The sequence below is a fragment of the Serinus canaria genome, chromosome 1 (genome assembly GCF_022539315.1).
Source record: "Serinus canaria isolate serCan28SL12 chromosome 1, serCan2020, whole genome shotgun sequence".
In the NCBI taxonomy this organism is placed as follows: Eukaryota; Metazoa; Chordata; class Aves; order Passeriformes; family Fringillidae; genus Serinus; species Serinus canaria.
This window is the reverse complement of record NC_066313.1, coordinates 14,225,987-14,243,707: the sequence shown is the minus strand read 5'-3', so window position 1 is coordinate 14,243,707 and position 17,721 is coordinate 14,225,987. Positions and strand designations below refer to the sequence as shown.

The 17,721-nt window shown below is 42.0% G+C and overlaps 1 protein-coding gene across 1 annotated transcript in view; it reads right to left on the bottom strand.

Annotated features, from left to right (window-relative positions):
• JAM2 (junctional adhesion molecule 2) overlaps positions 1–17,721 on the bottom strand; it is a 43,763-nt gene extending 26,042 nt beyond the window's left edge. The window contains exon 1 of the mRNA XM_009098885.4: positions 17,629–17,721. Within this exon, the coding sequence (XP_009097133.1) occupies positions 17,629–17,683 (55 nt within the window). The 5' untranslated portion in view covers positions 17,684–17,721. The remainder of the gene's footprint in view (positions 1–17,628) is intronic.

The following is a 17,721-nucleotide window of genomic DNA, read 5'->3' as shown; positions in this document are numbered from 1 at the left end:
ATAATATACATTTGGGCAGGTGAGAACACACAAGTACCTCCTGGTGGGCAGGGGGCAAGTTTGACACTGTCCCGTGCAAGACTGCGGATCTGTTGCATCATGTAGGATCACGTGCAGTGCAGGGTCTGGGGACCCTTTGGTGAGGGGCCTTGGATGAGCCATGGCACCCCCTCAGCTGTCCCTGACACAGATGTGGCCTTCCAGGGGTGAGAGGCCCCACAGCTGGGCCAGTCTGCCCAGTGGAGGATGGGTGTTCACTGCATCTGGCCAGAGGCCATGCCACACACCCAAAATCTCTCCTCCTTCCCTGCTTTGGTGTAGGGATCTGTGCGAGCCTGGCAGCAGGAAAACCTGGGGCTGGGGCTTCTACCCCAAAGGTGCTGGGCTGGGCCCTGTGGTGGATGCTCTTCCAGATGCTTCACACAATAATGTCATTTTATCTCAATCTGCCTTAGGTGGTTTAACCCACAGTTCAGGGTTTCCAGTCAGGAGGCCCATCCAGGGTGGGCTTTGCTGGTGCAGTGCTGTTGTGGTTATACACCTTTGCTGTAATGGGCAAAAGTATTTCATAAAGATGTTTAAGCCATAAACCATAACATTTTAGTCTTCAACAAGGTCCCCTCTATCCAAACCATTCTGTGACCATGTGATTAAGTTAACAACATAAACACAGCATTAAGACCTCAAATTTTGAACAAGGGCTAGAGGAAGTTATCCCACATCACTGGGAGGAAAATAGGCAAAATCCCCTGAATTTCAGTCACTCAGTTACCTTAATCCTTAGCTTTGTTAAGGGGACTGTTAAGTGAAATCTGGAAAGCCAGCACATCTGTCATGGTGTTTTAGTCTTAGTTTTCAAGTTAAGAAAAAGAAAAAAAAAAAGAAGAAGTCTTTAAAGTAAAAGTAACAAAAGGCTTTTGTTAAAACTTTTGAAGTTTTCAGAGCCAATTATCTAAAGTTATCACTGGGAGTCCTAAGAACTTAAGGTCATGTTAATGGTTAATTTCATTTCAGAGCCCCAAGGACAGTTGGCTCTGGAAACACAAAACTTGAAGTGCTTGTAAAGAAGAAAGTGGAAGGGAAAAAAGTCAAGTGGCGCAGGGCAAGAAAGCAAGAGATTATTTAGGTCAGCCTTTCTGAAAAACTGAACACAGAAGTACAACAATTTTAGATAAACTCAACAGCCTCCTGAGTGCTTTCAGTAGTCCCAAACACTGAAAGAGAACTGCATGAGAGGGGGAAATACTGAGGAAAAAATTATAATTTAAAGTTTTATAATTAATAATCAAAATGTAAAATTTAATTCCCTTCAATGTTTATATTATTTCCTTCTTTTCTACTCACAGAAGAGAGGAAGGGTTTGAATGCACAGAATGCACAACTTGCAAAGGTTCAATGTAGCATGGAGTTTATTCCAACAGAGAGACAACACAGAAAGCATATGCTGTTAGCCAAATAAATATTTATAGCTTGCACTTTTACAAGTCTCACAACACCAGTACTCCTCTTGTCTCCATGGCAATTCAGAGGGAGCTTCTGCAAATGGGGGATGGGGGTTTAAACTAGTCAGGCTCTCAAAAAAAGCCTATTTTCCAGCCATCTCCTGGTCCTGCTCAGCAATGGTTTCCACAGCAACTCATTGGCAGCTCAAAGACAGCTTGTAAATGCAGTGAGAGCCTATAGCTGCTTCAGCTGTTGCCTATTTTAAGATGCATCAGGATGCTGAGAACATGTGTCTAGTGCCACCATTTTTCAATAGACTGTGTGAATAGGCCATTGGCGTAGAAGCCCCTTACCACTGCTGTCCCACCCCCCTCATTCCACACAGGGCAAAGCTGAAGCTGGACAAACAGATTTCCCTTTGCATTTCTAGGGGTAACAATCCAGCAGAAACACTTCCCTGTGCAAACACCTAGTGAAACTGCATAATGTTATTAAATTTGCAAAATAAAGCTTGGTACCCAGGGCAAACCAGCGTGTTCCTCTGAAGTCAGTCATACCAAGACTGATTTACATCAACTGTAAAATCAGCTCTGAAGCACAAGAGAGTTGGAAAACCAGAAGAAACAAACAATACCCCACCACTCCCCAAATGAACACAACCATTCTGGTCCCTAGTTTGTGATAAAAATCTGTGAAGTCTCCCACAACCTTTAAGTGACTTTTGCTGGAATTGCCAAACAATTTGGAAAGAATAAACACTTTCATGAAGTAATCTCATTTATAAACCTATAAATACACTCATTATTTATCTTAAAATCCTGAACACAGATTTTGTTTACTTTCCAACTGTATCAACCAGTATTACTTACAATTCCAGTATACTCAGTATGAAACTGGAGTCCTTGCTCATTCAGAACCAGTAAAGTCAGACAGGCTGCCAAACTGTTGGAGCATGTTTCCAGATATTTAGGAGGAACTGTATAATTTAAAATTGTTCTAAGTACATAAATTGGTAAAGTGAGGGGGTGTTTCATCCTGTAGTTAGTCCTATTAATTTAAAGTGGAACCAAATTTCTTGTGCATCATAGAATCATATAAAGATTTGGGTTGGAAAAACCATAAAGATCATCCAGTTTCAACCTGTCTGCCATCCTCAGTCCCTCTCAAATGGATCTTCTCAACACCTTTTTGATTAATCTCAATATTTCTACAAAACACACTGCAGAGGATGAGTACATACAACACTGTATTAAATTCTGGCTTCTAAGTCAGCATTGCCACCTTATATCCTACTATGTTCCACGAATGAAGGAGATAAAACATCTGAAAGAGTTTAATTTTTTTTAAAAAAACCCATTCTCTCTGAAGCCAATATTCACCTAGAATATTCTTCTATATGCAATGTGTGTAGCTCCTTGAGGTGAGTTTTTAAAAAGCATGTTACACGTGCTTTTTCTCATTCTAATTTTTCTGACTTTGGGACACACTACTATGACTTCATTCTATTTAGCATGCCCATTTAAAAGAAAACAAAAAGTCCTCCAACACTAGTAGGCTGCTCTCTAAACATTCAGCAAAGGTCTTGTGCAATGCTTAGTGAATTTAGGACTTCTGAGATGTTTCCAGTAACTGGGGGTGGGAGTGGTGGTTTCACTTGTGTAAATGTCACTTGAACCATGAATTTTAGGACTGCATCCTATTAGACAGCACTGAACTTAGTTTTTAAGCTTTTTGTCCTCCAGACTAAAGACCAGGTTCTTTGCCAATATGAGCAGGGAACATGATTACCAGTTCTCACAGCTAAAAGAATATTGTGAACCCTTCCTAAAATCCAAATGCAATGGCCAAATTGCTCATCCCATTTTCATTCACAAGTTCTTTTACATTGCCAAGGTTGCTCTTTTACATTGCTCTTTTACATTGCCCAAGGTTGCTCTTTTACATTGCCAAGGTTGCTGTTAGTTGCTTCCTGGCAGAAGCAACTAACAGCCATGTTTGATGACCAGCACCTTCAATCAACTCTGTAGTTTAGAGTATGAATGCATATTTTAAATTTTAATTCTACAGGCCTTTAATAGATAATTTAGTTGTTTAATGCCAAATTTTATAGAAACATCTTCTGGCATATTTGAACCAGACAAGCTACTCTAATTCCATTAAGGCTAACACATACCAAGAGAAGCTACAGCAAACAGAAGATGTTTTTCACGCTCTAAGGAGAAGGTTGATTAGAAGAAATCCTCCGGAAGGTAGAGCTAGGAACAATAGGTCACAGTATAAGAGGTGCCAAGTTTTCCTTAAAGGCAACTTAGAAAATTAAAACACCCAACTACAAAACACTGCAGTCTTCATCACAGTAAAAGCTACACAAGCAAAGCAGCATACAGGTATTCAGATTAGAAAACATTAGAACAACACTGGAAAGTTAGTCAGGAAACAGGAATAAACAAACTCCATGTCTTATCTATTTTTAAATCAAGCATAAGTTTTAACTCAGTGATCATCACAGCTTTCCACAGGAAAGATGTTGTAGGAGCCACATCCTCTAAAGTACTTCCCTGATAAAACAGTTTACAGCTTTGCCTCAGAAGAAGGCAAAGCTCAGTACATGAGCCAATATTCACAATGCAGTGGTTTGCTCCTTCATGTAATGAGATTTGATGATCTTCTCTGCAGGTACTTACACTAAGCTGTTTCACTGTTGCAAAACTGTATTAAAGTGATTTATTATGATAGTGTATTCACAATCCTCAGGTCTGTGCCCAAAAATGGGGATTGTATCTTTGAGACCCTGTAGCCCAAGACCTGGTGTGTGGGGGACCAGGAGGATGACGAGTTTTGCTTTTGTGTGAGCATTTTTAAAAGCTCCTGCCCAGAATTTTCATGGCTCTGTGCAGCGTGGGTTTTGCTGGGCTGGTTTGGTTTTTGGCCCAGCCAAAAAGCTTTTCCTTTCCTTGGCTCAGAGATGCTGCAGTAGCAGCCTTTGGGCTGCCTTAAGGTGACCTGAGCAGCTCCTGGTAAGAGACCAGGGACATTGTGTCAGCAGGAGCAGAGCTGCCCTGCTCCGATGGAAGCCACACTCCATGAACCATGCCGAGCTGGGAAGAAAACACACTGAGAGGCTCCAGCCCAGCTGCTTTACCTGCTGTCATCTGCTGTACTTTATCCTGGGGAGAAGGCTGATGCCAGATGAGCCACCAGGCCTCCGTCTGCTGCTGGAACTGCTCCGTGAGAGCTTCTGCCTTCCCGAGACAGAAGCTGACACCATCCCGTATTCCATGTTGAGAGCAGGTAATCTCTGGAATTTTGGGTCTTTGTTCCAGCGTGTGGGGGGTGAAATCTAACAGTTTGATATCTAGCAGTTATTTACTTTTTCCCCTGCCTTGAGGGCATTCTGTTTGTTAATAAACTGCTGTGTGTTTTTTTTATTTTCATCTATTAGTATTCATTTCTATTGCTGAACAGGAATTGCTGGAATCCTTTAGAGGAGGCAACTCATTCCAGTGTTCTTTAAATCGTCTCAAACTGAGACAGAAATAAAACAAAATAAAAATGTCAGCAATCCTGCAATTGTATAAAAAGACAATAAAAATATTTTTTAAAGCCATGATTTTTTTTTTTTAGAGTAAACCACATGTAACTAAGGGTTCTGCCCCCTGTGTCACTACTATCTCCAGCACAACTTCCGTGCTTAAAAGTCTGGTGGTTAAAGTGGCTGTCTGCAAAACCTCAATAACACATATAATATCATCAATTTAGTTGTTTAATACCAAATTTTATAGAAACTTCTTCTGGCACATTTGAACAAGATTGAAGCCACTCTAATTTCATTAAGGCTAACACATGCTTAGAGAAGCTAGAACAAACAGAAGATGTTTTTCACACTCAAAGGAGAAGATTGATTAGAAGAAATCAACATTACATTTCTAGAATACTTGTTAGAGTCAATAGATCAACATATGTTATTAAGCCATGTCTGCCGTATTAGCATATATGCTGTTTTAAGCTAATGTTTTGTCATGTACTTTGCCTTCTTCTGCCTGTATTCCCTTTATAACCAACTGCTCATGGGATATTGATGCTCTAGAAACTTGGGTGACACAATTATTGCTTAAGTTTCCTTTAGAAGTCAAAGAATCATTAAGGCTGAAAAAGACCTCCAAGACTATCAAGTCCATCCTGTGACCAATCCCTATCTTGTCTCAGACCAGAGCACTGAGTGCCATGTCCAGCCACTCATTGGACACTTCCCTGGGTCCCCCATTCCAATGCTTGAGATCACTTCTCAAGAAGAATTTCTTCCAAATGTCCAACCTGAATGTTCCCTGACACAACTTGAGGCCATTCCTGTTGTCCTGTCACTTGTTCTCTGGGAGAAGAGCATGGCCCAGCCTGGCTACACCTTCCTTTCAGGGAGTTTCACAGAGTGAGAACTTGCCCCCTGAGCCTCCTTTTCTCCAGGCTGAAAATTCCCAGCTCCCTCAGCAGCTCCTCATCAGACTTGTGCTCCAGACCCTTCCCAAGCTTTGTTGCCCTTCTCTGGACATGCTCCAGCACTTCCATGTCTTTCTTGCGGTGAGGGCCCAGAACTGGACACAGGATTTGAGGGGTGGCCTCACCAGTGCCCAGGACAGGATGACAATCATTGCCCTGGTCCTGATTACATTAAGACAAAATAATACCACTGTGACTGAAGAACAGTCCAAGGACTATACTGGGAAACAACTTATTCAGGCATCAGCATAAATACTGTGATCACAAAATAAGGTCTTCAGAGTTCAGCTCTAAATTCACAGAACAATTTTGTTTTTATAACAGGATCTAGCACATTTACAGATTTATTCCCACTGTTGTTGCAGGGCTGAACTTACTGCAATGAGCCTGGATGGTACAGAGCATCAGCAGTTCTATGAGTGGCCAAGATATCAAGAAAGGGAACAAGATGGCTTGTTGAATAATACATTGCTACCAGAATTTCTCTTCCCAAAGAGAAACTCATTGCCAACTCAGCCAAAGTTCAACAGTTCTGCTGAAAGAACCTTTGAAAAATAAGCCTGTAAGTTTTTATTGTTTATGAGCATCAGGTGTTGTTCTGTTTGGGCAGAAACGGAATGGGTTCTTTACAGGACAAAATTAATTACTCTTATACAGGAAAGATTATCCACTTCAGAGTTTACAGATATGTAATGCAACTCTTTGTATGCAACTCTTCATAGCCAAGTCTACACATATCTTCTACTTAAAGAGTCTATTTTATAACAAAGCCTCTTGTCCTATTTAGCCATAAAACTTCCTTGGAGATTATTGTCCAGCAAATGTACAATACAGCAAATGTATCCCATCCCACAGCAGAGGCAGCTTAAGAATGAACTGTCTACCCTTCAGTCAACACAACTGGCAATCTAAAATAACCAGGTTTTTTTTTTTTACATGCAAGATTTCAGCAGGGCTCCATAAAGGTACAGGGGATTCAAACACAGCACACAGATGCAAGATTGCAGCTTTAACAGCAACACAAAGCAGTAGATAATTTTTCCCATTTCAAAACTGATTAGTCTCATTCCAAAACTGACAGTGTTTAAGTCACTAATATATCTACACTGAACATACTATTTAAAGAGTGTGCCTTGTGACAGAGCTAGCTCAGGAAATATGTTCTGCACCTGAAAGTCCGTACCTACAAAAGAATTGGCTGTCTCCCTCCTCTTTCTCTGCTCTCTTTCACATAGCTTTCAAAAGCTTTGAAAAAACTTTAAATATGTGCAAATGTTTACAGAAGCATCACTTCATTCTTCTCTCACAAAAATCAGTCCTCCCAACAGCTGCTTATGTTAGAAAGCCTCTGTCTTTCAGCAACTGGGCAAAACCTCTGTAGCACTGTTTTCCCTCCCTTCTTATCCCTTAGAAAGGTGGCTAAGAACTTAAACACAACTGGAAAGCGAGGAGTAACTGTGTGTGGATTGTTCCTGTTTTGACAACACAGCTAGAGATACAACTGAAACATAAATGAAATAAGAAACAGTGTGCAGTGGCAGGGAAAAATCAAAGCTGAAAAAATTGTTAGTCAGTCTCTACAAATATTGCTGATTCCCTGCTGACAGAGCTTTCCCAGATGACTTTTTATCCCCCAAAACAAGAGTCTGAAGACAACTGAAAGAGTCTGAAGACAACTGTTATAGAAGACAAGTACATTACCTTTTGCAAATACCCCTGAGCCATCATTTCAGCAACACTTCATTGAACACGTAGAGAATAATTCCATTTATTCTTTATGCCTAATACATTTCAGAAAACCTCTGTATCACATGATTCAAAGGGCATTAGCTGATATCCAGGACATAGATCTTATTTATGAAAGGGAGGGGGAAAAAAAGGCAATTGACTTAGAAGTGGAATTATGTGAAGGCTTCTAAGACTGGCAAGTAACAAAACCATTAACTACTTCAGCCCAAAAGGCCACTTTTTGATATTTAACCATATCTCCACTACAGATGTATCTCCCTACTTTACATCAGAGATGTCTCTCTTTTATAATCTAATACTTTGGGTTTAGGGATAATCCTCTTCTATTTAATCATTCCTAAAAGTGTTGCAAACATCTCAAACAAGATGGAGTTGTTCATGTGCAGTATAAATTCCTGACTGGAAACTTATATGTTTCAAGCAAATGAACAATAGGTATTTACCTCGTGGAAGTTATTAAAGAATACACCTTCTTCCAGATCTTGTTCCACCCCCTCTGCCATGGGCACGGACACCTTCCACTAGAGCAGGTTGCTCCAAGCCCCACCCAACCTGGCCTTGGACTCTTCCAGGGATGGGGCAGCCACAGCTTCTGTGGGCAACCTGTGCCAGGGCCTCACCATCCTCAGAGGGAAGCACTGCAGGGATTCCTGGCCAGCAGTGCTCCTACGTCCGGCCACACCAAAGCCATCACTTCTCATCCCCACCCAGACTTTTCTCTATTTAGGCAGGGAAACAGACTGCCCAAATACAGAATATTGCCTTTTGTTATTAAATAGCTTGGACAGCTTGCTTGAATCCCAGTTTCAGAAGTGCTCAGCACCACTGTTTTGGACAGTATCAAAGCTGAACCAAAGTCTCCTGTCACACTTCCCAAAATCCCAGTCAATCTGGCTCAGGGGTACATTAAACAAGAGACACAAAAAAGCCAGGAGTTGAAGAGAATTTCTCTCCTTTGTTGGTGACCTCCTCAAAGACTGGAGAAAGGGCAGAAAAATCAGCTTAGATGGCCCAACAGTTTAAAGTGCAAATAATCAATATTTACTGTTAAGACCATTTTATGGAAACAGTAAGGGTACTAGAGCACAAAAGTGACCCAGAGCATGCACCTGAACACACCAATACATTCTACAGATTTAGTTTTAGAGATGTTTTTTCTCTTGGTTTGAAAGACAGGTGCCTGCCAAGCAAGGTAGGAACCTCCCTTGGAATGGAAAATATGACCCCCTTCCCTTCAAATTATTATGACTTCAAAATTACAGGGCTTTCAGGTAAAGATATGAGAAAAGGAATAACAGTTCTTTACTGGAAAGTATATATATATATATATATATATATATATATATATATAGACGTATATATATAAAACATCATGTTATGGATGAGTAATGAGATGGTTGGCTCTCACAATTAAGGGGTGAATATTGCATGTATGCTAAAAGAAGTTTTATAAATGTATAGTTATGTTACTGCAATGTGTCCCCCCCAGCATGTGTTATCATGGGATGGTCTTGGCAATCCGGGCACTTGGGAAGGTTGGCTTGTTACTATGGCAGCACCTGATCTCCTATTAGAATGTAAAAAAGTGACCTCCACCACTGGACAGCAAGGAAGGAGTTGACTGACAAGGTTCTAGGAGTGGCTAGAGATATAAAAGACGAAGCATCCATGTTGAAGAAGAGCCAGCCACATGGTAGCCAGCCACGGGGCGGCTTCCAGCGCTGGTTTTCCTTATTTAGTCCTCTTGTTGTATTTTTTGTTTAGGTTGAAATAAACCTTTACAAATGTTTAAAGTGAGCAGTCGTTTCTCACAAATGCAAACAACAACATCATCATCAGCAAACAGAAAAAGTCCCTCAAGACCCAATAACAGCCTCAGTCCATCAAGCGCTTTCCCCTTTGGTGCAGTTCCAGTCACAGCCAGCAGGGGTGCTGCTGGCCCCTGGCCGCGCAGGTGCGATGATTCCTCCGCAGCTGCAGGGGGCGCTGTGGCGTGAGCTCGGCCACCTCTGTGCACAGCCATGGCGGGTGGGCTGGTGGGAGAGATGGAAAAGGGGATTCCTGTAAAAAATCATGGCAGGGCTGTGGCAGCCAGTCCCGGTGTGCCTCCAGATGGCAATATGGACTACAGCAGGAACCTCAGAGCAGAAGGCTGGAACAGCAGAGGCAAGAACAACTGGGGTGACAAAACAAGGTGTAGCAAAAGCTCTGGAGCTGCGGCCTGTCTGGGCAGGCACCACGGGCTGTTAGGTTAAAGTGTAGCAAAAAGCGGTAGAAGACAGCGGAGCTGCACATGGAAGCCAGGAGATGCTTCCTCCACAATGGTCCTGGGTCATCTGCTAAGGCACCCAAGCTGATGGTGAAGGTGCTTTCCAGCGAGGTCGGGTGTTGAAAAGGTACCAGTACAATGGCCCCTCTTATGATCAAAGCCTCGCCCACAGTAAGAGAAGCAGTGAAGGACATGAGGGACAGAGCTCTGTGGAAGCAGCAAATTCTCCCCGCAGCAGCACCAGCCTGACCATTCTTCTCTGTCCCGAGGGTGAGAGAGAGCAAGGAGCTGAGCCTAGCTCCGGTGACCAGCCAAAACTACATGGTATCTCTGCTCTTCCCAAGAGAAAGCCTCCCAGCTAAGAGGGTGGCCAACTGCATCCTTCCCCCCACTCCTCCTCCTCCCAGCCACATCTTTTGTCTCATAAGTATCATCATTATCATCTCTTAGGCAACAAATGGAAGAAAATTCCCTGAGAGAAAGAAGGAAAAAAAAAAAGGAAAAATTCTAACTTCCAACATTTTTTAAACTCATTTTTGCTAGCTACTAGAAGGCTTCAGTTATGAGACAGGGCCTCCAGAGACAAGTACTGGCTATACATTCTAGTGGCAAGCTGCTGTCTGCCTCATATAATAGGCATTAAATTGCTGTTTTTCTGCATGTTATAGATGGGTAATGCGATGGTTGGCCCTCACAATTAAGACATTAATGTTATGCGTATGTTAAGAAGTTTTATTGATGTATAGTTATGTTATTGTGATGTGTTCTCCCCATAGTGCTCTTTCCCCTCCCATTTTATTGTTGTCATGGGATGGCCTTGGTAGTCAGGGCATTTGTGGGGAGGGCAGGCACAGCATGACAACACCTGACCTTCCATCAGACTGCAAGAAAGGAGACTCCACCAATGGACAGAGAAGAGCTGACTGACGGACTTTGGGAGGGGCTGGGGTTACCTGATGCAACACCAGCAGTATAAAAGGTAGAGCAGCCATTTTGTGGGTGAGTACAGGGTGGTTTAGTTCCATGCCCCCAGCGCTGCTCTTTCTCCTTATTCAGTCATTTCTTGTATTTGTTAAGGTTTAGTAAACCTTTGAAATTTTAAAGTGAGTCGTTGTTTCTCACACTGCATATATTTTCCTCATATTTTTACAAGTATGCCAAACACAAATGCTTGTCCAACTCCAACAAACACACACAGGTCTGCATAACACCCCCAGGATTGTCTCCCAGTTCGTACTGGGCACTTTCTGCAGGCTGAGATACAATAATTTTGGGTTGTATATGATATTAATTTGAGCAAATGTAATTTCTCAGGAATTTTCCATCATTATCTCCAAGTAGTATATCAGAAGTTTGTGAATAACAAATATAGCCTGTTTTGTTAAAATTATCTAGTATAAAAAAATATAATAAATCATTTTTCCATCCAGACAGTAATATGTTTTGTCCCCCTTTGAATCTGATCCAGTGGTTTGGATGGGGTCAAAAGCATTTTCAATCCTTAACATGTTAATCCACCTAAGAGCTATGAAATATATCTATTGAAACTTCATACTTGTAGGGTCTGTTCTTTCCAGCTCAAATCTCACCACTTTGTGCCTCTTTAAGCAATCAGAATCAAATTGTAGCTATTTTAATTCAAGATTTATTTTCATATCTCTTACTGAAAACTGCTAAATTTTGAACTTCTAAAAAGGAATAATTCAAAAAGGTTCAGTACCAGATTTTTTTTTTCCATGATTTTCCCCTACAAAAAAATCTTTGGGAAAAATTGGATGCCTGCTTTAATTTTTATTAACTAGAAAGGTTTACAGACTTACTAGTGGTTCAACAACTACGACTGTTATATGACTTGCTCTTTTCAGAAATTGCCATTTTCCTCTTCTTCTTTCTCCAAAAGCTCCTCCACCTCCCACTGTGTTAGAAACCAACAAGTGAACAGGACCAGATGTTCAGCTGCCAAGCTTACTTTCTGCCCAGTTAAAGAAATTTTATGTAAGCACTCGAGCGCTTGATGATATATTGTGAGCATAGAGGTCACAAAACTAGATGGAATCCTCCAGGAAAAAAAGTGACTTTGGAAATACAGGTGAGCGCAAGCAATGGCAATCATCCAAATGCTTCTCCAGCCTCATCTGCTGTCTCATTTCTCTGAAATACATATTCCATTCTCTAAAAAAACCCAGCATTTAGATGAAGGAAACAAATAATTTGTCTTGATTACAAGACACCATAATATTTGCTTTAAGCTTCCTGAAGTTGAATTACAGAACAATCACAGTGCTTTGAGGAAGATGTGACTGGCCTTTCTGCAGAAATGCTTTGCTGGTTCTTTCAAAAGTACCGGGGATGGCAGAAGACCTGCTAGAAAGTAAAACTGTTACAAAGTTAGCTTAACAAAAGTGGGGTGGGAGAGGGGGTGAGCTAACCAGAACAGAATGAATGACTTGCAATAAAATAAACAGCTTCCACATAACATTTCCCTCAGTTTCCATTAAAGCGCTCTCCCCATGGTACTGAACCAGAACTAAACTAGCCCCTGAACTAGGCAGCAAGAACTTGTAAACCACCTCTTTTCCTACATATATACAAAACTGCCACAAAGTTAACATGGTGGGGAAAAAAAAAAACCCAGCAAAACAAGAAAAAACAGCAGTAAGACAGCTCATTGTACACATCCACAAGGACACTATTTTATGCAAATTTTGTTTTGCTTGATACCATTATATAACTTCAAGGGAGTTCAGCCATTCCATATGGCCCTGGCAAAGCGTCTGCAAGGACAAATACATATGTCTGCCTTGTGCTTCAATTGCTTTAATATACAAGATATTTATTTTCTAAGTAACCTTCCTTTACATAAGCATTTTTACTGGAGTCACCTCTAGCATTTCTAAGGGAAAGTCTATGACAGTAAGCCTTACTTTAAGGAAAGTGTTCCTAAAAGGGTTCACCACGTGCAGGGAGCAAGTGTCTTCAGAAGTGCTCCAACACAAGGATTACATTTTGAGTGTTGATGGATTCTAAGTAGATCATACCAGATGGAAACTTTTACATCCCAACTGCAGAACTATATTACTAGCTGTTGTTGGCTCTCTAAAAGCACCACCAACCCAAATCTCTTCCCCCTCGAACAAAAGAAGCTTGCTTACTGCTGCTGCAGAAGGTTCACATGCATGTCACTATCTTCAGTGAAGAAATTCTACTATTATTTACTCATGTGAATTTATGAGGAAACTGAATTTTCTTAATATCAGATGTACAAGAAGATTCTCCCATACTTCGCAAGAGGACTTCTGTCTTACAGACTTCTCCTTAGTGACCACCAGCACTTGAGAAGAAATTAAAGGACCTGGGGCACCCTTGGAGGAAGGGTAAGTGTGTGCTGTAATGTTTTTAGTTCACTTCTTTAAAAACAGGTCTGCACACACCCCAAATAACATTTGGAGTTAGTCAGTGAACACAGACAGGTTCGGTTGCTCTAGGTCATGAAAGATGAAACCAGACGTTCTGCTAAATCAATCAACTGAAAAGATGATGTCAAAATTCAGCTACCTCTGTATTCTCACCAGATCATTTGCACTGGCATCAGCCAGTTTCTGGAACAGAATCTGGCAGCTACCAAAATAGGCTGCAGCAGGAATAACAGGTGTAATACAGGAAATAATCACATAAATATCTTTGTGTAATTCAGTTAAATAGCCAATGGGAAGACCTCATCCAGGCTCAATTAGATCTGTGACTCACAGTGGTAGTTTTAATTGTCATTATGAATACCAGATGCCCTGTGATATTCACAATCACCAGAAATATGTATCCTACAACATGAACAAAGAATTGTTGCAACTTGAAAGAAAGGACCTCAGAGGCCAAGCAATTACAAAACCAAATCCTCCTCTTGCATTCATCCACCTTAAAAAAGAAACAAGGAATTGCAACTGTCTTGATGTAACATTTCCGGGCATATTTCTTGTCTCCTCCATACAGTGAGGGAAGACAGCCACCCTCATCTTCTCTTTTGAACATTCAATAGTAGTCTGTGGGGCCAGCAGCCTAGAAGAGTGATACTATAGGGCCAACCAAGGAAGAGCTGTCTCTGCCTCCTCTCTGCTGGAGAGAGACAGGAGGGAGACAGAACAGCAACACTTGTGAATGGGCCCTCTCAGGAATACAGAGCCCCTTCTAAGCAGCATGCAGGTTTAAGGAAAACAGCATGACTTGCTGTTTTGAAATGCAGCAAAAGCCATGATTTCTGCAAGACATACCAGTAACTCACAGTCAGTTTCTTCTGAGGCATGAGGATCTAAGTAAGAGGGTGAAATTGTAAAGGTTATTTAAAAAGCTAGAGAAAAACATGTATCCCTTTTAAAGACAGAAATAGCCTTTACTGCCATGTCAATTTGTGTCAGTTTTAGAAGCATATGTGTATCTTGTGCAGTCTCACCACAGTCATAAATGGAAAATGTTAGGCTGAGACCAGAAACAAACATTGCTTTTCTGTACCTAGTTTTTATTTGTTTGTTTATATATTAGCAGTTTATTCTCCTCCTACAACTTATGTTGTAGTGTCTAAGAGTCTGTACATGTTTCTAAACCTTGAACAGCCTTCAGCAAAGAAATACTGCTTCTCACCCAGACCAGCAAGAGGATGAACATTCAGTTGATGCCTCTTCCCCCACTCCTTCTCTGAAACCAGGCTGTCTGCTTTATAGCATTATGCTGAACAGATATTACTAGAGAAGTATGCAGTCTTACAAATTTAAGAAATCCCATCTCACCTGAATATGGCCTAATTTAGAAATCAGCTCCTACCAAGCTAAACCAGCAAACAAACAGGATTCAAACAAAAGGCTGAGGGTTGACAATAGTCTCAATTTTGAGTACATCAGTTGTGTATCACATATAGTCAAGAAAGCATAGTTTAAACACTTCCACTGTCAATTCCTACAGCAATGCAGTCATGCTTTATGATGGTCAGGGTTGGGGGAGGGAAAGAAACAAAAGTTTATTTTGGTCTAGAATCTTTGTATCTGAGTGAAAGATTTCTGAAAAATAAGGAGTGGGGTTTTCTTGAGTCAAAACAAATAAACAAAATATCACCTTACTTCCTGCTCAAACTACCCCTGTGAGGTCCATCAAATATTTAGGTAAGACTACTATTTATTGTCTCTGCATTGTCCTCACACACACATATTGTACTGCATTTGCTTCCAGCATCACCACCTGAAGTCTAATTTCAATGTGCACTAATATTAAGAAAAATCACACCTAGATGCTCCTCAGAAAGTATGTGCTGACCAAATGGCCTATCTCCTCCCATGAAGCCATCATGGTTAATAACAATTTCTGTACATTTTCTGTCTTGCCAACAGAGCTCACAAGTCTTACGCTGTGGCACCTTTTACAACTTTGAGATGTCAATTCCAGAAGCTTGTGCTGAGAGAGAACATGATTAAAGACTCCCAGCTCCCTTACTTTCCCTAAATTAAAGGTGGAAGGGAAGATTAGCTCGCAGAAACTACAATTTTTGCACATCATGAATATTTCTTAGCAATTTCTCACTGAAAAGCAATTCAAACATCATCTGCCTTGGCTATGCTGATGCCCTGTGACCAGCTCACACAGCTTTTGATATCTGCAGCTCAGCTACCAAGAAAGTTCTCTATACCTGCTCCACAATTTAACCACAGAATTGCAGGAGCATTTAGGCTGGAAAAGATCTCTAAGATCTTTGAGTCCAACCTTTGACCAATCACCACCTTCACAACTAGACCAGGGCACTGAGTGCCACATCCAGTTGCTTCTTGAACACTTCCAGGGATAGTGACCCTGCCACCTCCCTGAGAGCCCATTCCAATGCTTAACAACCTTTTCCATGTTCTTCCTGACGTCCTCCCCTGACTCAGCCTGAGGTTGTGTCCTCTTGCAACGTTGCTGGTTGCCTGGGAGAAGAGGCCAACCCCTATGCTGCTTGTGAGGCATCCACCACTTCTTCCTTTTCCTCACTAGTTTCTGCCCATTCCCCACCATCTCCAGAGCATATGGGTCCCACAAAAGAGACTGCTCAGCCCTGGACACTTGCATTACTCAGCCTTACTGTTCATGTAAACACACTCCAGCCACAGGAGCAGCAGCAGACTTCTGGTTGCCGGATTTCTTCCTGGGTTACCTCTGGCTCCCACAAACAATTGGCATTTGCACACCCATGCACCTACAATCACTTTCTTCATGAAAAGAAAGGTTCTTATCAGCACCTTGCTTGTAAATTTGCTTTCCACCTAGTGTTTCTTTGGAATTGGGACAGGAAGGGGAAAAAAGCCCACCAAGAAGAAACCTCTAAGTCTGATAACAATCTAGGCACCAGACTTTGATGTACTGTATTGCACGCTCTATCATTTCCTTAGCAGTCAAAGCCAGCACTGCCAACAGACAACTAACCAGAAGGCTGAGCAGCCTGAACACACTGAAACCTGTCACCAGAAAAAAAAAATCACAGCAGTTTCATCTGCTCAGATATATCATGCAAATAAGAAGAAAAGAAGTTAACCCCCCCCAAGTTTATTATTATTATTATTAGTTACTATGTGAAAGATAATTTCTGCACTAGCTGCTCATTTAACAGCTCAACATTTCCATATGGTCTTGTAGGAGAAAAAACAGAGAAAAAAAAAATTCCAAGCCAAAGACCTATCAGACATGCATTACTTCAAGTATCTCCACTGCAGGGATCTGGAAAAAAAAAAGGAGTTTGCACACACAGAGCTTTCTGTTAGGTAGCGTTCTCTTAAGAGGAATGAAAGGTAAACCTCAAAATATACCCAGCATCAGTACCATGGATGTTCCACATCTACAATGGATTGAGAACCCATTCTGGGCTGGTCCTGGTTGGTCATTTCATTGCAAGGCAGCGCTACGTAACTCTTTTCAAAACACTATTTTCATGTACAGCCCTTTCCCCAAACATCAGTAGGACACAAAAAACATAGAACAGAAGCACTGTAAGACATGATCTGAAAGTGACAACCTTATCACAACTGGCACTACTAACATTAGTGTTAATTCAGTGGTTCTCTGTAGGTGTGTGCTGCACATATCTCCTTTATCCTATTATTTATGCGTGCTTTCCGGCGGGGCAATCTTTGTTCAACTTATTCTAACCTTACCCTTTTGTTTTTAAGGAGTTAGGAGCATAAAAATACTGGAAACTCAAGTCTGTTCCGAAGATGCAGCATCCAGTGCTGGCAACAGAAAACGCCCTCCCGCCCCTTGTTCATTCACCTTGCAAAGGCCAACAGAAAAACAAACTATGCAGCCCGCATCCTAAAGTTTGCACGGCGGCAGACGGCCGCTGACTTGCACTTAACCAGGCCGGCCTTAAACAGGTTACATCTGCCCGAAAACATGGAAAGACACATGGAAAGAATCAGCGCGCACCGCCCCGGCTGTGGCGGGGGACGCGCTCGTTTGCGTTTCGTTCTTGGAGACGCGACTTGGCTCTTCTTGCTCCGGGATGAGGGAGGGGAAGCGGCACCTCTGGGAGCCAAATCCCTCAACACACACAGAGATTCCACGGGGACCGTCCCCCCGCAGCCCAGCGCCGGAGAGGCTTGGGAAGCCCGGGGAGCCTCCCGAGGCGGCGGTTCGCGATAGCCCCGCGGGACAGGGACACTTACAGCTCAGGAGCCCCACGCAAAGCAGGAGCAGCAGGCGCAGGCTGCGGCTCGCCATCTTCCAGCGGCGGCGGCGGCGTGGGGCGGTGCCCGGGG